The 21,658-nt window shown below is 45.9% G+C and overlaps 1 protein-coding gene and 1 non-coding gene across 2 annotated transcripts; one reads left to right on the forward strand and one right to left on the reverse strand.

The window, feature by feature from the left end:
* The first annotated feature begins 529 nt into the window (after positions 1–529).
* Positions 530–8,294, forward strand: ZNF394 (zinc finger protein 394). Its single transcript, XM_060032371.1, has 3 exons — positions 530–1,040; positions 1,819–1,945; positions 6,663–8,294. The coding sequence occupies exons 1-3, from the start codon at positions 630–632 to the stop codon at positions 8,057–8,059; spliced, it is 1,935 nt and encodes a 644-aa protein (XP_059888354.1). The 5' UTR covers positions 530–629; the 3' UTR covers positions 8,060–8,294.
* An 11,627-nt stretch (positions 8,295–19,921) lies between these two features.
* On the reverse strand, positions 19,922–19,993 carry TRNAW-CCA (transfer RNA tryptophan (anticodon CCA)). Its single transcript has one exon. It is a non-coding gene; the product is annotated as a tRNA-Trp (tRNA).
* Positions 19,994–21,658: the final 1,665 nt, after the last annotated feature.

Raw genomic sequence — 21,658 nt, forward strand, 5'->3', positions numbered from 1 at the left:
CTGCGTTGGGTCCTCGTTGCTGCGCGTGGGCTTTCTTTTTAGTGGCGGTAAGTGAGGGCTACTTCTTCATTGCCGTGCACGAGCCTCTCATTGCGATGGCCTCTCGCTGCTCCGCATTCTCCCGAGGCCAGCCTCAAACTCGTGTCCCCTGCGTTGGCAAGCAGATTCCCAACGACTGCGCAACTAGGGAAGCCCGGGAAGCCCCTTCATTTTTAAAGGGAGAATATCCTTTAGTTCGGTAACCTTAAGGACTATAAACGCCACATTAAAATGTACTCGTGCAGAGTAACTCTGAGGGGTGAGGACAGCGAACCACCGAGATGCACCTCACTCCTCCGGGGAGCCTAGAGAGGCCCCGGAAATGCCCGGGAGGGGTGGACACAGCAGGGTGTCGGGACGCACTTCCTGCTGGGGCTATTCCTGCTGGGTTTTGTCACGGGACTTGTCAGCTTCTGGGAGGAGTAGCTGCGGGTAGGAGGGGGCTGGGCAAGGTGGGGGCTTGTTAGGGAGGGGACGGTGGGCAGCCGCTGCTTTGGGGAGATCCGATGAGCTCCGTGGCTTTTTGCTGGGTTTGCTGTCATTTCACCTGAAGGCAGAACTCCGGGAAAGTGCGCACTTGCAGGAGAAGGATGAGTTGGATCTGGACCGCAAGTCAAGGCAGGGTCGCTGCTCTGCCCCTGAGTGATGGACCTTGGATAGTGAAAGTGGAGGAAGATTCACCCGGAGGTGGGGAGTCCGACCCACCAGGGGACTGTCCGGATCCCGAAACTTCCCGACGGCATTTTAGGCGGTTCCGTTATCAAGAGGTGGCCGGACCCGAAGAGGCGCTGAGCCGACTCAGGGAACTTTGTCGTCGGTGGCTGAGGCCCGAGGTGCACTCGAAAGAGCAGATCCTGGAGCTGCTGGTGCTGGAGCAGTTCCTGACCATCCTGCCCCAGGAGCTCCAGGCCTGGGTGCGCAAGCACTGCCCGGAGAGCGGGGAGGAGGCTGCCGCCTTGGTTTGGGCTCTACAGAGAGAGCTTGATGAGACCTCACGCCAGGTGAGGAGTGAACGTGTTCTGGTGGTGGGAATGGAGGTGTGAGGGATGCTGTGGTCTTCATAAGTTCTTTCCTTATTACATTTTGCGTGAACTTTAGGATGTGTATGAAACATGAGCCCTTTAACCTAATGGGACGTCACACCATCTCCAGGTAGGTAAGGTCAGAGTTATTAAACCGTAGGACACCCAGCTGGTGCCACAGAATTGCCTGACCTGTGGAAATGCACACACCTGGTGTCAGAAGTGAAGGGGTGTTGTAGTGAATATTCAGAGTACTGAGAGCAGAGGAGACACACAGGAGTGTGGTTTTCCTTTACAAGGAAAGGAGAGGCTCAGGGGAAAACACATTACTGCTGTTGGTGAGGTACCTTCCTCTGAAGATAGATCTTTGTATCCATTTCACAGGTGAGGAAACAGCATCTGAAAGCCAGCACTGCAACTCGGGACTCTGGTTAACCTGTATATTTTCAATCCATATCAGGTTTCTGCTTTGATAAATCACAGCAGTGTAACCCAAATGAATATTTTGCTCTCCCCCCAAGTTAGTGTAGACAGTTCATAGAAAGGCTTTTCAGGATTGCAGGAGAATGCCAGCTTCTGTTTTTAGTCACTTTGCAACTCCCGCATCAGTACAAGGCTCACTGATAAAGACTCCGTTGGTCGTGACTCGGTTTCTCAGCGCTCGCAGACTCCTCTCTGGAGTCCGGCTTCATCCTGGCACTGTTGGTGACGCCATCCTGGGACGGCAGGTGCTGAGGGAGGTCTTGTGTTGTTTCAGGGGTTGGTGACAGTCCAGGATGTGGCTGTGTCTCTAACCTGGGAGGAGTGGGAGCGTCTGGGCCCAGCACAGAGGGACCTCTACAGGGAGAGTGCGCCAAAGGATTATGGGAATGCAGTCTCGCCAAGTAAGTGCCCTGCCTTTGCTTGTTTCCAGCTGTGTGATTCGTGGAGGGCTTGCTTCAGTAAATCCTCCAGCCAGCCTGCCATTCAGACACAGGTTGAGACCCTTCGAGTCCCTTTTGTGACCCAAGCAAGACGTCTCTCTTCTGTATTGTTAGGTGATAGAGTCAGCTTTTTATTTTCGTTCATTTTTTAATAAAAATACATAAGAAAGTATAAAAACATAGAATGAGCACCTGAGGATTAACCACCCAGGTTTATCGAATTTTAATATTGGCCATGGCTTCATTTTTTTTTTCTGAAGAGATAATATATTACAGCCATAGCTATAGGTGAAGCTCTGTGTACCCTCCCTGAAAGCTCTACCCTTGATCCTTCTCCAGCGGTAACCAATATCCTGACTTACCATTTCCATGCTTGTTTTATATTCTTTCTACTTATACATGTAGCCACATATACACACTCTCTCTATATAAATGTATGTAAACACGTAAATATGTAAACATGTAAACGTATATAGTATTTTTACATGTTTTTATAGTATATAAATTATATTACTGTATGGTTCTTTTGCACCTTGGCTTTTTTCTCAACATTGCATTTTTGGGATTTATCCATGTTGATACGTGTAGCTCTAGTTTATTCATTTTAACATCTATATATTTCATTGTATGACTATTCCAATATTTACTTATCCATTCTCCTGTCAACGGACGTTAAGGCTTCTAGTTTTTCACCATTACACACAGTATTATACCAAACGTTCCTGTCTCTTTCTCCCTGTGTTCATATGTAGGAGTCTCTGAAGAGAATATACTTAGGGATGTTTGCCCATCTTGCTGTCCAAAATGATGGGAGCCAATCTGTACTCCTACCAGCCGTATATGAGAATTCTTCTTTCTCCACACCCTTGGCAACATTTGGTGTTCAGCTGACAGCACGATGTCTTAACCCAGTAGCCCAAGTGTTCCTTTTAGAATGTTGGTTTGCATCACACCTCTGCTCATAACCTGAATACTCCTCATTTCACGCAGAGTAAAAGCCTGTGGTGCCTGATGGGACGTGGCCCTGTTCCCTTCTGCTCTCCCCTCACTTATGCCCCCAGCCTCACTGACCTTGCTGCTCCTTGAGCGTGGTGGGCATCCTGCCTCACGGTCTTTGCTCTGATTGCTCCCTCTGCCTGAAATATTATTCCTCCGGATCTCCACCAAACAGACTCCCTGGCTTGTTTCAAGCCTGTGCTCACATCTCACTTTTCGGCGAGGCCTGACCTGACCGTCATGTTAATACATGATTCCTGCCATCAGCCACCTCACAGATCCCTCGCCTTGCCTGACGTGGTCCATAGCATTTATTACCCTCTGACATCCTATATATTTGACTTTATGTTCATCTGTTGTCTGACCACCCCTTCTGGAATGTCAGCTCCACAGGGGGAAGGATTTTTGTCTGTTTTGTTCATTTATATCCCAAGTGCCAAGAATAGTGCCTGGCACAGAGTAGGTGCTCAGTAAGTAATACTGTTAGGATTAATGAATGGTGTATCCTTATCTCCTCTCCTTTCCTCCACTATCTTTTAAATTGTTTTGTGGCTGTTCTTTATGTTTTTGATCCTAATCCTTTGTTATTTTATTGGTTATAGAGGTGGCTTGTCTTTCTAACCATGGCGTTTTTGTTATATAAAATTTTGAAATTTTAATATAGTCAAATTTTTCAATCGTTTACTTTATGGTTTGTGTTTTTCGAATCTTCTTAGGAAAATAGGCCCTTCTCAATCCTGATTCCAACTTTGCAGAGACAGTAACTTTAAAATCTTTTCACCCCTTCCAGTGGTATTTATTTTCATATTTCTAAATAAGATGCTTATTCTGCTGGGTTTTTGTTTCTCAGTTTCAGTTATTATCTTTTGACTGCCTGCTAAGGACGACAGGGTCCTGTCTCCCCAGCATGCTCACATTTACAGTCCGTAATTCTCTCAGCATAGGTAAATCAGTCTGTTTTTGTTAAGGGAGTGTTTCAGTATTATGCCTATATAAATATTATCTATATTCACCCACCTAATATGTATGACTGTAAGTCTTTTCCTTTACAGCTTTTAGTTTTTCCCAGAATTAATAATGCCTCATTCTGCACGTGCCTCCTTTTCTAACTCCTGAGCACCAGTTCACCCACAAACTCTCTGTTAGAAATGTAAACCCCTCTCAGTAAGTTCAGATTCATCAGATGGGCCATCAGTTTCATTCTCCCCTTGGAGAGTTCCTCCTCAAGCTTCCTCTGCTCCAGGCTGGATGGGCTTCTCCAGGTCAGTTACACAGCTGTTGTCCTAGAACGTTCCTTCACTCTCACCTTTTTCTCTTTCCCGGATCCCATACGATTTTCTTCCTTGGTTTACCCCCTCCATTTGATATAGAACGACCTCCAGTATATTACAGAGAACATATACTTGGGAACTCAATGCATGTCTAAATGCCTTTATTCCTCTCTCACATCCAGATCCTGGTGTGGCTGGATGTAGCATTCTACTTTAGAAATTACTCTACCTTTGAATTTTGAAGACGGTGGATTTTGTAACTAACTTGCCATGTTGCAATTGAGAAATCTGACGCCACAGTGATATTTTATCCTTGGTGTGTCATCTGTTCTGTGCAGAAGCCTTTAGGAGCTTTTCTTTATTCCTGCTGGTATGAAATTTCACAATGGGTGTGGCTGGGTGTGAGGTTTCTTTTTTCATTCACTGTTCTGAGTAGTTGGTGGGCCCTGACAATATAGACGCTTGCGTCTTTGAGTTGTGAGATATTTTTTGTAGTATTCTTTTATTTTATCTATTTATTTTTATCTCATTTTTTCCTGTTTTCTTTCTGGGATTTCTTCCAGTTGGATGTTGGAACTCATGGGCTGATCCTGTAGGGTTCCCTACCTCCTTCCCATTTCCTTATCTTTTCTTTCCCTTTCTGGGAAATCTCCTTAGCTTTATTTCCCAACTCTTAGGTTGAAATATTTCTGCTCTCATTAATATTTTGAAGAGCTTTTTCTTTTTCTTTAAACATCCCTTTTCTTTTCTTTCTTTTTTTTTAAGATTTTTTTGATGTGGACCCCTTTTTTCAAAGTCTTTATTGAAATGGCCACAAGACCGCCCCTGTTCTATGTCTTGGCTCTTTGGCCGCGAGGCATGCGGGATCCCAGCTCCCTGACCAGGGATCGAACCTGCATCCTCCGCATTGGAAGGCAAAGTCCCAACCACTGGACCACCAGGGAAGTCCCGAAATATCCCTTTTCTTATTTTTTTAAATAGATTTATTTATTTATTTATTTTTGGCTGCATTGGGTCTTCGTTGCTGGGCGCGGACGTCCTATAGTTGCGGTGAGCGGGGGCTACTCTTCATTGCAGTGTGCTGGCTTCCCGCTGCGGAGCGCGGGCTCCAGGCATGCGGGCTTCAGTAGTTGTGGCACTCAGGCTCAGTAGTTGTGGCTTGGGGGCTCTAGAGCGCAAGCTTAGTAGTTGTGGCACATGGGCTTAGTTGCTCCGCGGCATGTGGGATCTTCCCGGACCAGGGCTCGAACCCATGTTCCCTGCATTGGCAGGCGGATTCTTAAGCACTGCACCACCAGGGAAGCCATATCCCTTTTCTTATAGCTTCCTTGTTTCCTGGGTGCAGTATTGTCTCTTATTTATCTGCGAATATTAATTATAGGTTATTCAGTTTTCTCTCATTTCATGGATTGCATGTTTCATTGGCATTTCTATCAGAGGTTTTCCTGAAATGCTGGTAACCTTTCACTTTCTGTTTGTGTTTAGCAGTTAAACCCAAGCATTCTGACTGGAAACTATTGGGAAGGACTTGTGAACTGTGATCTTCAGGACAGGGTCAGGCATCAGGCGCTGTTTTACCTGGAAATTCCCACATGTCAGTGTCTCTGGGTCTTTGGCCCAGGCTGCTAAGTTTTCCCATAGAGTGATTCAGTCAACAGATATTTCATTGCGTGCAGATAAGCCAGGTGCAGTTCTAGGTGGGAATCCAGTAGGGACTAAAGCCTATGAAATCCCTGCCCTTTCTGCCAGGAGGATGTCAGGCTCGGGGCTGACAGTTTGAGCCTGAACAGAGGACAGTGCATGGAGGTTCCACCAGTGTGTCCATTTTCACTTGGCTCTCCTCATGGGAAGGTGGTACCTGTCCCCTGTTCTCAGCTGTGCCTCATGTCCCCAGTCCTGAATTTATCTGGTTCAGCCTTCCTGGAGAATAAACTACAAGAATTCTGGACTGGGGGATGGAATCCTTCACAGACTTTCCATCAGTCCTAGATTTACTGCCTACCCAGAGCCTGCCTTCAGACTGGAGGCACCTGGTGTGTCTGTTACTGTAGCTCATCTCTCTTAGTAAAGCATCCTGCGTGCATGGGATAAAGGTTGTACCGTCTGTGTCAACACCTTCTCCAGTAGTGCCTCGTGTAATACAGTGATTCACACGACAGTGCAGTGGGGCTGGGGCAGGAGAGACGGGTTGGCCGGCGGAGGCACAAGTATAAAAGGAAAGAAACGGGGTTTGTACAGGTAAATGTGAGCACATCTGACAGGTTAGTTAAAATAATTTAACTTCAGGAGTGGTTTCATGGAGGACATTAAAAGGGCTTTGGCCTGGGGCGGGGGTTGTTCTTCTGCTAGCACTTTCTTATTCACTCTTGTGCAAGGATGAAATGTCAGCAATCTGTATCTTAATGTTTCAGGTTTGGAAACCAGAACTGAGAACAAAGAGTTGATTCTAAAGCAAGAAATTCTAGAAGAAGTGGAGCCACAAGGGCAGCTACAAGAGTCCCAGGAGAAGGGGCCCCTGTCTTCCGAGTGTGGGGTTGCCCATGAGGACAGGATAGAAAAGCCATCAGGCAACCCCTCACTGCTGAAACTTGAAAAGCCTCCTGAAGATCAGGGAGCCACCAGCATCTCAGATCTCAAGAGTGCTCCCAGAGAAGAGGGAGACTCCAAAAAGAATGAATTGGGGACTAGTGCCAGAAGTTCAAACTTCGTTCCTGCTCAGCACATCCAGACAGCAGAGAGACCCATTACCGGTGATGAACGTGGGAACTATTGCAAACACAGGTTAGATACCGTGAAACCTCATGAATCTCCTGACAGTGGGGGAAACTACCATCATTCAAGCCTACTTGAGGCGCAGAGGCGGTTCCATGAAGAAAGACCTTATACATGTGACACCTGTGAGAAGAGTTTCAAACAGCGTTCCGACCTCTTTAAACACCAGAGAACCCACACCGGAGAGAAGCCCTACGGGTGTTCTGTCTGTGGGAAAAGCTTCAGTCAGAGCGCTACCCTCGTTAAACACCAGAGGACTCACACTGGAGAGAAGCCTTACACCTGCCCCAAGTGTGGGGACAGCTTCAGACAGAGCTCAAATCTCAGTCGGCATCAGAGAGTCCACATGGGGGAGAAGCACTACACGTGTCACGAGTGCGGGGAAATCTGCCGTATCTCCAACCATTTTAGACATCAGAGGACACACCAGGGAGAGAGACCCTACACATGTGAAGAGTGTGCGAAGAGCTTTAAACGGTGTTCCGACCTCTCCAAACACCAGAGAATCCACACTGGGGAGAAGCCCTACGAATGCCAAGAATGTGGAAAAAGCTTCAGTCAGAGCGCAACCCTTGTTAAACACCAGAGGACACACACAGGTGAGAAGCCGTACACGTGCCCCAAATGTGGGGACAGCTTCAGACAGAGCTCACACCTCAACCGGCATCAGAGAGTCCACATGGGGCAGAAGCACTACACGTGTCACGAGTGCGGGGAAATCTGCCGTATCTCCAACCATTTTAGACATCAGAGGACACACCAGGGAGAGAGACCCTACACGTGTGAAGAGTGTGCGAAGAGCTTTAAACGGTGTTCCGACCTCTCCAAACACCAGAGAATCCACACCGGGGAGAAACCCTACGAATGCCAAGAATGTGGGAAAAGCTTCAGTCAGAGCGCAACCCTCGTTAAACACCAGAGAACTCACACTGGAGAGAAGCCTTACAGATGTCTTGAATGTGGGGACAGCTTTAGACAGAGTTCACACCTCATCCGACACCAAAGAATCCATAGAAATAAAGCCCCATCATTTTGACATGCTTCTGCATGAGCTGTTTTGTTTCTCTCTCTCTCTTTCTTTCCAGAAACTACATTCTTTGGCTTTTGGAGTATTTCAGTAATCATGGGTCATACTGCCCTGGGCATTACACCCAAGAAAGATTGAGTCCAGCTAGAGTCTAGGGACGCCCTTTGGTAGCGTATTGCCTTGAAGCAGGACTGCGTGAGTCAGGAGCCCCACCGGAACACACTTTCCAGCAGAGCGAGGGCGGAACCATGAGAGTTCTGTCCTTGTCACTCTTCTGGAACCTCTGCTTTTGGACCAAATCTTGTCCCCCTGTGTTACTTCCCTGAGAATGTATTGCAGTCACTTAGAATTGTCTTTCTACTTAGATGGTAGATATTTTATACTCCAGAACACCTTGTACAGTTCAGTGCCTACAAGAGGCACTCTATATATTTGACTTTTTTAAAAATTAATTTTGCAGAGTCCCTCTTTCTTTCCCATTCTTTCCTTGTTGCATTAAACACAGCTAAGAACTTGGATTAGAGCCTAAATCTATCTGATTATCTTTCTAGTGCTACCCACTGATAATATGCATTGCATCCAAATTTTTGGAATTTTTTTTTTTAATTAAGGAAATACAAGTACATTATTGGATATCTGGGAAAACAATAGGGGAAAAATTACCCAAAATCCCAACACCACAATCCATTTGATACCGGTATTTTGGTGTATTTCCTTCTGATTCTTTTTCTGTGCACATTTTTCTATATAACAAAAATCACAGTGTTTATATTTTATATCTTCTTTAGTATTATGTCCTAAGGATTTTACATGGTTTTCCTAAACGTTATGCTTAATAGCTGGTCATTTTCCATCAAGTGGATGTAACAATTCCTTTTGTTGGAAGTTTCAGGTCTGTCTCATTTTTCATTGTTGCAAAAAATGCTGTAGTGAATGTCAGTGTAATTTTAGGATTTGGATTGTTCTTTAGAATCTAACGCTACGTTCAGAGAAGTAGAATTCCTTGATCAGTGTTTTAGTTATTTTATGGCTTTCAATACACCTTTCCCCCAAAGCAAGTGCCAAGTTACATTCTATTATGAGTGTGCCCAGGAAGAAAAAAACATGTTGATAAACTGGTAGCAATCTTCAGCGAGACTCAAAAAGCACTATCTATAAAAGATTGGTAAATTTAACTACACTATATTAGGAAAAGACAAAATAGGAATTACAGCCCATGAAGATGAAAACATACTCAATTACATTAGTAATAAGAAAAATGCAAATTAAGCCACAATTAGATACTATTTCACACCTTACAGATGATCTAACCTTTCAAAATCTGTCAGTACCAAGTACTAACAGAGACGTAGAGTGGTGGGAACTCTCCTCAGCTATTGGTGTGTAAGTTGTTACATTTACTAGGGAAAACAATTTGGTGCTACTTCTTAAAGTTGAACATGTATATAACTTATTTCTAGGTCTTTTCACAGGGAACCAAGAGGCATTTGACATGCTTTTTTGTAAAAGCCCCAAACTGGAAACATCCTGAAAACTGATCAGCCAAAGAGTTTCATAAATTGTGCTATATTCCTGCAGTGGGATACTCAGTGTCAGTGAATATGACTGAACCACAGCTATACAGAGATGCATGATTCTCAACACACATGTAGTGAAAGAACAAGAGTATGATTCCATGTACACTAAGTTCCAGAAAAAGCAAAACTAGGTAATATATTGTCCAGACAGAGATAAGTGGTATATCTACATAACGCAAGAGAATGATTAACCTTTATTGAAGAGGAAGGGAGATGAGACTGGAGAGAATATAAGGGACTTTTGTGATTCTGAAGGTGATTTATTCCTTAACTAGGATGAGGAGGCATGGGTGTTACTGTTTACTGTCATATATATTCATATACTTTTGAACTGTGATATCTCACAAAAAACATGAAAAGTTTATTGTGAAGTATTGCTAACATACACATGAGTGTAGACTAGAGAGAACAATTTTAAAGAACATTCACATATGCACCACACCGATTAATCAATTCTTAATATGTCATATTTGTTTCATATCATTTTTTTTTTTGGCTGTGCCACACAGCTTGTGGGATCTTAGTTCCCTGACCAGAAATCAAACCTGGGCCCCCTGTAGTGAAAGCGTGGAGTCCTAACCACTGGACCACCAGGGAATTCCCTTCATATCATTTTTAAGGAAATAAAACAATATAGGACTTCCCTGGTGACGCAATGGTTAAGAATCCACCTGCCAATGCAGGGGACACAGGTTCGAGCCCTGGTCCGGGAAGATCCCAGAAGCCACAGAGCAACTAAGCCCGTGCAACACAACTACTGAGCCCGCGCTCTACAGCCCGTGAGCCACAACTACTGAGCCCACACACCACAACTACTGAAGCCTCCACACTTAGAGCCCGTGCTCCACAACAAGAGAAGCCACTGCAATGAGAAGCCCGCGGAGCGCAATGAAGAGTAGCCCCCGCTCGCCGCAACTCGAGAAAGCCCGCGCACAGCAACGAAGACCCAACGCAGCCAAAAATAAAATATAAATACATTAATTTAAAAAACAACAACAATGTATACTGTAAGGCAGTGGTGCCCAACCTTTCCAGCACCAGGGACCAGTTTCGTGGAAGACAATTTTTCCATGGATGGGGGTTGGTGGGGTGGGGAGATGGTTCAGGCAGTGAGGCACGCGACAGGGAGCAGCATATGAAGCTTCACTCGCTCGCCTGCCACTCACCTCCTGCTGTGTGGCCCAGTTCCGGTACTGGTCCTCAGCCCAGGGGTTGGGGACCCCACTGTAAGGGACACTCATGTGCCCTCCCTAATCCCATTCCCCTCACCTTCAAGCCAACTCATTACCCAAGGAGAGCACGCTTCTGTAGTTGTCCAGCATCATGTCTCTGTAGAGGTCCTTCTGAGCCCAGTCCAGTGTGTCCCACTCTTCCCTGGTGAAGTACAGAGCCACGTCCTCAAAGGACAGCAACCCCTGGAAACACAGCGACTAACTGCAGCTGCAATTCTTACACTAACTTTGTGAGCTACAGTTTTATTATTACAGATGGTCAATATTTAAGGATTCTCTGGCCGTTTGATCTCTGCTGCAGTCACTCATCTCTGCTCTGGTAGCACAGACACAGCACAGACAACAGGAGAGCAAACGGGTGTGACTGTGACCCAATAGAACTACTCCCGGCTCCAGGTGAGTTTGCCGACCCTGCTCTGTACAACCCTACCTTCCACATCCTGTATTTCTTCTGCCCGGATCTCTCAGGAAAGAGATGGCTCATTCCCATGAGGTCACAGAGGATGGGGCAGCGTGCGGGCCATTCACACAGGGATGGACAGGCTAATGGGACACAGGGACGGACAGACTAATGGGAAACAGGGACGGACAGGCTAATGGGACACAGGGATGGACAGGCTAATGGGACACAGGGGCGGACAGGCTAATGGGAACCACCCAGGCGGGCTGGAGCTCGTGGGGCTGGCTGTCGTGGGCACCGCTACCCACTAGGTGTGAAGGGGGAGGACGGGAGGGGACACTGGGATCCAGAAAGCTGCTGGAGAAGCAAGACCGGAGCGGGGGGCAGCCCAGCAGGGGGGGACTGAGGGATAAACCCCCAACAGCGATCCCCTGCAGGCGTCTGGTCCCCACCCCATCCCCCTGCCAGAAGCCAACCCGAAGCAAGAGCAAGGGAGCCCGTGGATGGAGAATATAAAGGCCAGCCTCCCAGGGCGCAGACAAAGTGGGGAACGGTGGAGAGTGTCTCCACGGGCCAAACACAGACCGCTGAGCACCGTGCCCACGGCAGAAGTTTCCATCTGCAACTGTGTATCCAGCTCCCGGGGGCCGAGAGGCCTGGTCTGCCCCCCACACTCGCCGTGGTTCAGGGGGTGTTCGTGCGGAAGGGCTTCAGCAATAGGAACACCAGCCCCACCCGAGATGCTTCACGCTGCTCCCCTCTGCAGACAGACCCTGAGTCTCGCAAACGACAGGCCTTTCTTTCCTCCTGCCCACACCTGGCCCAATGCTTCATCTTACTTGACTTAGCAGCAGCATTTAACACAGCTGATTACCCCCTGCTCCTTGAAACTCTTTCTTCAACTGGTTACCAGGATGCCAGACTTTTGGCTTCCCCTTGCCTCACTGGCCACATCATCTCAGTCTCCTTTGCTGGCTCCACTTCCCCTGACCTGGAAGTGTTGGAAGCTATAGGCCTCAGTAATAAGATCTCACCTCTTTTCCATCCATACTTATTCCCTTAGTGATCACAGTTTCATAGTTTAAAATACCATTCACACAGATTACTCCCAAATTTAAAGTTCCAACTGGAGTTCTTCCCAGAGCTTTGAGTTTCCAAGGAAAATTCACTTTCATTCAGTCCTCCAGATGGGATTTCCATGAACCTCTGAAGCAAGATGAAAGAAAGAAATGAGGACACACTATGAACACCAAGCTGAGATTTCACGGGAGGGAGATTAAACTCAAACTTGCCTGGAACTCAACAGGAAGGGGCTCTACGGTAGGCTCCACTTCTTCTGTGCTCTGTTTTTGGGGCAGAGAAGCATCCTCAGTAGTCATAGCTGGAAGGAGTAGCAAAAAAACCATGAAGGAGATAAACTATACCTTCCCACTTCCAAATTCACTAGGACAAAAGCTATCAGAAGACAGATGAATTATATACATAAGGCCTACTCCACTTAACTCAAAAAGCTCAGATAAAGACAATAACATGAAAGTGCTTTGACCAAAAAGTTAAACTCATGGACCCATAATATCTCAACCTTTTGGAATAATCTAACGGGGGTGGAAGAGTATGACCTGTTCTTTGTCACAAAAGCAAGCACTGTGGAATATTCTCCCTTCCACGGATTCAGAGGGAAGGGAATGTGGATGAGAACAGAAATGTGGAAAGAGGAAGATGAGACAGGGGGATGCTATACAAGGAGCCTACTTATGGATTTCCAAACATGGTACCTTACTGAGTTTCTCTACTTTGGGGCCTTCTCCTGACATGTGTCTGCTTCCCTTTTCTTTCATGCAGAGGCAACTAACCTTTTCATTCTCATCAAGGGTATTTCCTCCACTTGTCCCCACCTTCAACTCCACGTTTATTTCTGTAATTCTTAACTTTTTCTTCAACTCCAATGGTCAGATAATCCATGATCAACTTCTCTTTGTTGGCCTGTTATTGCTATGACTCCCTCCTTATTCACTGTTTTAGATGAGATAAACATAGACTTTCCAGCAATATATAGTCTGCTTCTTTGTATATCATTCAGCTCTACCCGAAAGCTCTGGAGAGAGACTTGGGGGTAGGCCTTCCCCTCTCTGGAATTGATTCCTACTCCCTGGGGCATCTCCCTCTACCTCTACTCCTAGGAGGCTTATTATTTTGCTTAGAACCCTTATAATTTAGCCTAAATCAACCTTCACAGCTGGAAGACCCTCCTCTGGAGTACTAAGGTCAGTCACTGGATTCCACACCGAAGCAAAAACAGGAGAGCACCGGGGCAGTGAACTGTGAGCTGCAGTCACACACCTGGTTCCGGACAGTGCACAAACTCTCATGAGACCCTCAAGCACAGAAGTGGCCATTAGCTGGCCTGTGAATAATGTAGCAGTAACTGCAAGCAGGGCTCCCACAGTTGCCTTATCTTTTCCTATTCATAAACACCAGGCAATTGATAGATGGGGCCCTTCCTTACGCATTAAGACCCTGAAAATATACAGGCCGGGATTCCCTTCCACGTTGAGTCGAACCTCAAATACAGGCAGGCCCCAAAACTCTGATAGAGCAAAGCACAGAAGGGGAATGAGTAAGACACGGACCCCATTCTTTTCTTTCTGTCCCCAAAGTTCAGAACCTTAAGAATCTAGGTGGAGCGACAAGATCTAAAGCTAATACCAACGAGAAGCACTCGCGCTCTCCACACCTCGGAAGCCGAGCCCTCGGTCCTCCGCACACCCCTTCCCAGAATCCCTCGGTGTGCCACGCCCCCTTCAGGCTCCCGGACTCCATTTCCCAGAGCGCTTAGCGGCAACCTCGCTTCCGGGACTCCCCTTCGCTCAGAACAAGGCTCCCGAAGCCGGCTAGCTACCCAGCCGGAAATACCCCAAAGGAGTTCGCGGAGCTCCCGCGGTTGGGACGGGGACGCGGGCAGGGACTAGCCCTGACCCTGCCGAGGCCTGGACCTGAGAGCCCGGCCCGCGCTGTGGTGGGAGGCATTAGAGCCGCGCGCCCAACGGGCGGGTCGCGGAGGTCCGCGCCTCTAACCCGGTTTTCTCTTACCCCCGGACGCGCTGCGGACCCGGCTCCCGCCCCAGGGCTAGACTCCCGGCCGGGCTGCGCTCTGGGAGGGGCGGGAGGGGCGGACGCAGTCGCCTTCCGGACCCACGGAGCTGCGGGGAGACAAAAGGCTCGAGCCCGAGGGTCCGTCTGGAGTCGCATCTGCGCACTTGGAGGCCACCGCGCCGGGTCGGGGGTCCCGGCGGAAGGACTCCACTTCCCAGAGGACTCGGGGACACCGGTGCCTGTCCTGAGAGCGCCTACAGAGCGAGGGGAGGGAACTGCGGGCCTTTCCTGTCGGCCTCGAAATGGAGATCATTCCCCACCTGATAGGTCTCTTTTCTGAATAAACTGAGAAGCTGTTGTTTAAAAGCTCAGAGTGATTTGAGTGTCTGATTATTCGTTGGGAGTGGGCGATGGGGACCTGTGACACATAGTCTTTTTCCTAGTATTTCTCATTCTTTCTTATAATAAAGCCTCAAATCTGGACACCGAGCGCTAGTGCTGATTTTGTTGAAAGCATTTTGGCTGATTTAGAAAGCATCGTCACGGGTGAGCAGCCGTTGTCCTAATAGGAGAGATATAAAAGAAGAAGCATGGTTAGGAATGAGTTCACAAGGAAAGTTAGATGTGAGAAAGAAGCAAGTAGGGAGGTTGGCTCTGAGGTGAAGGATTGTGCGGACCTAGGAACGTTAGTACTATACTGGGAGGGCCACTCCCTGGAGCCAAAGATCAACCAAGATAAAAGATACTTCTCCCCACAGTGTCAGAAACAGTCGGGACTTTAGCTTCTAGTTCTTCACAGAAATCCAGGGAAACCCGTCTCATTTCTTTCTTTTTTTAAAAAAAAAATTTATTTTTATTTTTGGCTGCGTTGGGTCTTTGTTGCTGCGCGCGGGCTAAGCAGCAAGCGGGAGCTACTCTTCCTTGCGGTGCCCGGGCTTCTCATCGGGTGGCTTCTCTTGTTGCAGAGCAGGGGCTCTAGGCGCGGGCTTCAGTAGTTGTGGCGCACGGGCTTAGTTGCCCTGTGGCATGTGGGATCTTACCGGACGAGGGCTGGAACCCGTGTTCCCTGCATTGGCAGGCGGATTCGTAACCACTGCACCACCAGGGGAGCCTAAACCCATTGTATTTCAATTGCCGTTCTAGTCCAAATTACCATAGTCACCTGAACAGTCTCCACATCTAATCTCCCTTTTCTTCAATCTTTGCTATTCAAAGCAGCCTAGATGAAGATTTAAAAATTAAATCTGTTTATGTCACTCTTCCTAGAACGCTTCACTGGCTCCCTCTGCCCTGGAGTAAGGTGTAAACCCCTTAACACAGTTTACAAAACCCTGCATAATCTGGCTCTGCCAATCCTGAATTATCTGTGGCTACTTTCCTACCTTTCTCTATACTCAGATCACGTGGGCTTTTTAGTATCTCACATCCCAAACTTTTGCTCTCCCTTAGTCTGCACATTCTGTTTAGAACATCTTCCTCTAGTTACCCTTCAGATTTCAGTTCAAATGTCACTTCTTCAGAGAAGCCTTCCCTTCCCCTTCCTTCCCTTTAATTCAAATTAATTCTCTTGCAGAACTCTGTTCTTTCTCTCCACAGAATTGCCACAATTTATAATCATACATTTTTCTTCTATTATTTAATGTACACAGACACACCAGAATGGGTGTCAACAGCTTGAAAGAAAATCCCAGAGACAATAGTGGAACATACTTAAGAATTGCTTTATTACAATATTCTTGGTGACAAGGAAAGTGATGCTGGGTGAAAAAAACATGGGCACAGACAACACTGAGCAGAAAAATGATTCAGAATAGGATTCAGAGTGTGAAGAGTTTAGCAAGGCCTTAACCATTTTATTTTCCTCTTTGTGTGAGTACAAGAGTCATATCATTTTAAATGTTTGATTAAAACTATGTCTAAAAAAAAAAAAAACTATGTCTAAGTAAGTCTAAAAGGGATCTATTAATAACATGAAATAAAAGGTCAGAGTGATAATAAAATATTATGTCATAATTTAGTTGGCAGTGTTTTTTCTTTATTGGTGGCACAAAAAATAATGGTGCATCTTATAATTCCACGGTGTCTTAGAATCCATGGAATACTCCAGGTTCTTTACTACTGACTTTGTGAACTGTAAAATGAAAAATTCTGAAATAAATCATCTCTAGGACCTCTTCTTGTTCTGTTGTTCGGTGCTTCTCTGTGTTAAGGCCTGGATCTCAATGCTGATGGTGGGCAGACTCAGGGGACTTGGCTCTGCTTGTTAAATGCCATTATTTCTTTTTTTTTTTAAATTGTGATCTTTTAAAAATTGAATTATAGTTAATTTACAATGTTGTCTTAGTTTCAGGTGTACAGCAAAGTGATTCAGTTGTATATATATATCTTTAATACTTAAGTAAATTTTAATGGCATGGTAAATTGGCAAAGATAATTTTTATACCAGTTGGATGAAATACAGTGTAACCATTAATAATATGCAGTATCTACTCCTAGGTATTTTTCCCAGAGAAATAAAAAATATGCCCACATAACATCTTATAGTATGTGAATGTCCATAGCAACATTATTCACAGTAGCCAAAAACTGGAAACAACCCAAATGTCCATCAACTGATGAATATATGTATATAAAATGAGGTCCAATAAATAAATAATAAAAAAATAAAATGAGGTCCATCCATACAATGGAATATTATTAAGCTATGAGAAGGAATGAAGTAGTGACACAGGCTACAACATGGGTGAACCTTGAAAACATTAAGTGAAAACATCTAAGTAAGAGAAACCAGACCCAGAAGGTCACATATTGTGTAACTTCATTTATAGAAACATCCAGAATAGGCATATCTATGGAGACAGAAAGTAGATACATGAATGATTGCATAGGGCTGGACGGGACAGTGGGTGTGAGGAAATGGGTGGTGACTGCTAATGGGTAAAGGGTTGCTCTTGGTGGTTATAAAAATGTTCTAAAATCGATTGTGGTGATGATCGTACAAGTCCGTGAATATACCCAAAGCTGTTAATTGTACACTTTAAAAAGGTGAATTATATTGTATGTGAATTAGATCTCAATAGAGATGTTTTAAAAGACACATTAAATTTATAGGTAATATCTGTTAGTGTAGTATCACAGGGGAAATTGTTTTACATGAAGATTTTTACAAGAGAATGATGTGTAAGGACATATAGACAGAAAAATCCCAGTGAAGTTATACATTATGGCAAGAGTCTTGGTTTTCTCTGAGATGTTTGAATTTGGGTCATTTTAAATTTTCTCATCACCATGTCCTGTATCGACAAACTTTCTATTGAAGAGCATATTTTACTGTTTAAAAGAAAAAAATAGTAATTGCCTTCTTTTCGAAATAGGGCAAAATAAAACACTCTTCCTCATAGGTGTGACTCAAGTACATTCTTGTGGGAAGGGCTGGAGGAAGAGGGTCCCCACATCGTCTCTTCAGTCTCTGCTTTGTGTTTTGCTGGTCACGTGTCAGAATCTCTTCAGATAAATTATGAGACTGGGGCCTCCCTGAGAACCTGATCTATTTTATCCTCTGACCCGTCCCCAGCTCCTAGAAGGGTGCTTGGACATCCTAGAACATCATGTGTGTGTTATCCTGTCATGATTATGCAAATGTTTGGGAAATAAATTATTATGACCGCTCTTAGGGTCACTCTACAGAGGAGAAAACCTTCAGAGGAGAAGCATCCCGCACAGACAGCGGATTCCCCAAGCAGCGCCCCTGTTTCTGTTTACAGAAGACCCGCACGGCCATTGCTGCAGGTCAGTAAGTTTCAGACATTTGGACGTACGGAAGGGAGGGAGGGAGGGTCAAGCACGACCGTCGCCAGGCAGGTGACATGGGGAGAGTCGGTCCTGCAGGTCACATCCAGGAATGTGAAGGAGGAGAGAGCACAGGTCTGGTCCCCAGGCCACTTTTGTGTCCTCGCAGTAGGACCGGCTCCAGCTATGGATCCAGGACGTTCCCAAAAGCGCACTCACCCCAAGTGAAGACGATTGACCTCAGCGTTGCCTTCCATGCGCTGCCCTCCCGCTTTCCCTGGGTAGGTAGAACTTCCCCCTGGCACCTACTGATCCTTAGGGAGCTCCTGTGACAAAGGGAACTCTCGCGGTCCCACCTCACGTTCCTCTGGCTTAGTGGCTGCAGGAACCTCGGTCTCGGAGAAGGCGCTGGACCACCAGCGCAGTTTGGAGGATGGCCAGAGCCTTAAAATCGCCAGGGATCGCGAGCTGCTTAAACAGGCGAAGGCAAGTGTTCTCCGAGCCCCTTCCCCTAACCCTGTCTACCTTTACTTTTTCCACCTTTCCACCTTGCTTTCTGCACGCCCATGATGTAAAGACAAGAAGTGCAGAGAGAACCCCAAACTCTCTGGACGCATGGAGAGCAAACATTGAATTCTGCAAGGGAGAAGTGAGGAAGTTAGCATGTGATAAATATCTGAAACAGACCAGCATTTGTGGCTTCGTGGCACAAAGGTAGTGCATGTGTCTCTAGATCAGAAGGTTGAGGGTTCAAATCACTTTGGTATCCAAGTAGATATTACCCCTCAATTCTGAGATTTCACCAATCATCAACCTTTTAAAAAGGAGGCTTTTTTTTTTTTTTTTTTGTCTCGCTTCTTGTGGGATTTTAGCTCCCCGACCAGGGATTGAACCCAGGCCCTCCGCAGTGAGAGCGCGGAGTCCTCACCACTGGACCTCCAGGGAACTCCCTAAAAGAGAATTATTTACCTATCTATTTATTTATTGAACTCGGCAAAGGACAGACTTTTAAATGGAAGGGGGTTGAGGCTGGCTTAATTAATTAAGTGAAAGCTTAATCCTGATAAGTCTGCAATCGTCCCCATTTCTGCCAGCCTGGGTTTTTCCTTTTTGAGGTCGTGACCACTGGTTTGTATGTGGAACTTGATTGTTTCGTATCCCTCTAGGAGAGATGCATTTAAATGAATCCTAAGTGACAACGTGGTAAATGCCAGGGTAGCTTTCCACTCCCATAGAATTCAGGAACTCGGTTATCAACATAATAAACTTAGAATCAACTTCTTTAACCACAAAGCTCAGGGGCTTTTAACAGAGGAAGCTCAAATCATGAAGTCTGTTTGGTGGTGGCAGTTGAGGTGGGGAGGGGGGACAGGGAAACTGACTTCATCTAGATGACTCAAATATCAACCCAGAGAGACTGTGCCATACCCTTCTGGGGACCCAGTAAAACTACGTCCACATCAGAGTGAATTCATTAACAAAGTCTCCTCATGCCGTTTTAATGTCCTATCTGAAGTCGTCTGATGTCCTACGTGAAGCTTAGTCCTGATAAGGAAAAGGATGGAACGACCTACATTTCGGCTCACCTGGGGTTTTCTTCCCTTTCAGATCATCCTTATCTTTCTGTTACGTGCCTGTCCATTGCTGAGTTGTTCACAAGAAGTTTCTCTGGACTAAAGAAAAGGAGAAAATCCACGCCTGGGAGCCCGCAGACAGACGCTTGTTTACTTTTGTTCACTACTGAATCTATCCCTTGGGGCAAGAGGAAAAGACACAACCTTGACCCCGACGTGATTTGAACACGCAACCTTCTGATCTGGAGTCAGACGCGCTACCGTTGCGCCACGAGGTCTTGGGAATGGCCCTATTTTTTATGCCTTAGAGGGACAATTTCTGTGGTTGTCAGGTGCAGCGTCCAGTATTTTTTTCTTTTACTGCTCTCACTACGGCTTGGGATTGACTGTGAGTTCTTTGTCCCTTTTATAACGAGGCTATTCAAAGCGAGACGTAAATGTAAATGAAGCAGGTGGGAAGCTGAGGGCTCAGGAGATACTCGCTCTGGTAATTCGGGAACCCCACTTCCCCTACGGAGGTTTAAAGGAACGATGTTTTAAAGGAACGATGCCGGGGAGGCAGGGTGAGGTGATCAGCTCTCCGGGTTCTCTTGTCCCAGGGCTTCTGCATGTGGAGCGCGGGGAGGATTTGCACGTGGATCACACCTGCGGAGGAACACTATTTCCCTTTACCAAAAGGGCGCTTAGGCGGTTTTTTTTTTTTTTTTTTTTTTTTTTTTTTTTTAAATAACATATTCAGGGGAGAGGGATAAATTAGGAGTTTGAGATTAACATATCCACACTACTATACATAAAATAAACAAGCACCTACTGTATAGCACAGGAAGCTATACTCAATATCTTGTCATAACCTATAATGGAAAAGAATCTAAAAAAGAATATATGTATTTATATATTTGTGTATATATATATATATTATATAACTGAATCACTTTGCTGTACACCTGAAACTAACACATTGTAAAACAACTGTATTTCCATAAAAATTTTAAAAAAACAAAAAAATTTTAAAGTAACATATTCATTGTAGAAATCTCATCAGACACAAAACAAAACAAAAACCACTACAATAAGGAGTGCTGAGCGCCTGCAGGCACCCGGCTCTGTACATCTTGCCGCCCCACGTGATCTTTCAGGTTAAAAAACAGAGGGGTGGGGGAGGGGAGATCAATGCTTTGTGGTTGCGCTGTTGAGGTGCCCAGGGATAACAGATTTCGCGCTTTGTTCGCTGGGCAGAGTAGAGTGGGGAGGAGCCGGCATCCGGGAGGTTCTGGACACAGGGAGTCGTGTGACAGCCAGAGTCCCCGACCTGGGCATCACAAAGGCCTCCTGGATGAAGTAGAAGGCTGATCTCTCCATTTCCTTGCTGGCGTAACCTGGAACCTTCCATTTCCGAGTTTTCAGAACAGAATGATGACTTTGAGTTGGGAACAAAGAATAGTTTAGCTATTCCCTCGTTTGTGTGTCACATCCTTAGGCAGTCAGACTAGCCTGGTTGAGGATGCTTTACACTGAAGACTCGAGGGCCTCTGGTTCTATACTGGGCTCCAGAAGGGCATCACTCTCCCCTCTCCCCCCCCCCATATCCAGGCCTCCTCGAAGACGTTTCGAAGGGCCCATGTCATTTATAAAAGAACACCCACGGCAAGGCTTGCACTGTACGCCCCGCAGTGAATTTGCTGCAGTGGCTGAAGAACAGGCCGTCAGACTCCTCGGTATTTCTCAGAGGTTGGACGGACCCAGTTAAAGTTGCAACACGAAGAAAAATACTTGTTGTTTCAAGAATGTATTTTTTTTCAAATTATAGCAAGTGGTACTGGTGTCCCCTTATATTAGAGATATAGAGTTACTGGTTGTAAAGGATCTCTAGATATATCTCCTACTAAGATATATAGAGAGGTAATATATATTATACATATATGTATTTTTTCTTTTTAATGAGG

The sequence above is a fragment of the Delphinus delphis genome, chromosome 15 (genome assembly GCF_949987515.2).
Source record: "Delphinus delphis chromosome 15, mDelDel1.2, whole genome shotgun sequence".
In the NCBI taxonomy this organism is placed as follows: domain Eukaryota; kingdom Metazoa; phylum Chordata; class Mammalia; order Artiodactyla; family Delphinidae; genus Delphinus; species Delphinus delphis.

Bases quoted from the DNA above. Each gene is read 5' to 3' on its own strand.
- ZNF394 (XM_060032371.1), top strand. From the start codon at position 630: ATGAGTTGGATCTGGACCGCAAGTCAAGGCAGGGTCGCTGCTCTGCCC. The intron at 1,041-1,818 runs GTGAGGAGTGAA...GTGTTGTTTCAG, and splicing joins TTGATGAGACCTCACGCCAG to GGGTTGGTGACAGTCCAGGA. The intron at 1,946-6,662 runs GTAAGTGCCCTG...TTAATGTTTCAG, and splicing joins TGGGAATGCAGTCTCGCCAA to GTTTGGAAACCAGAACTGAG.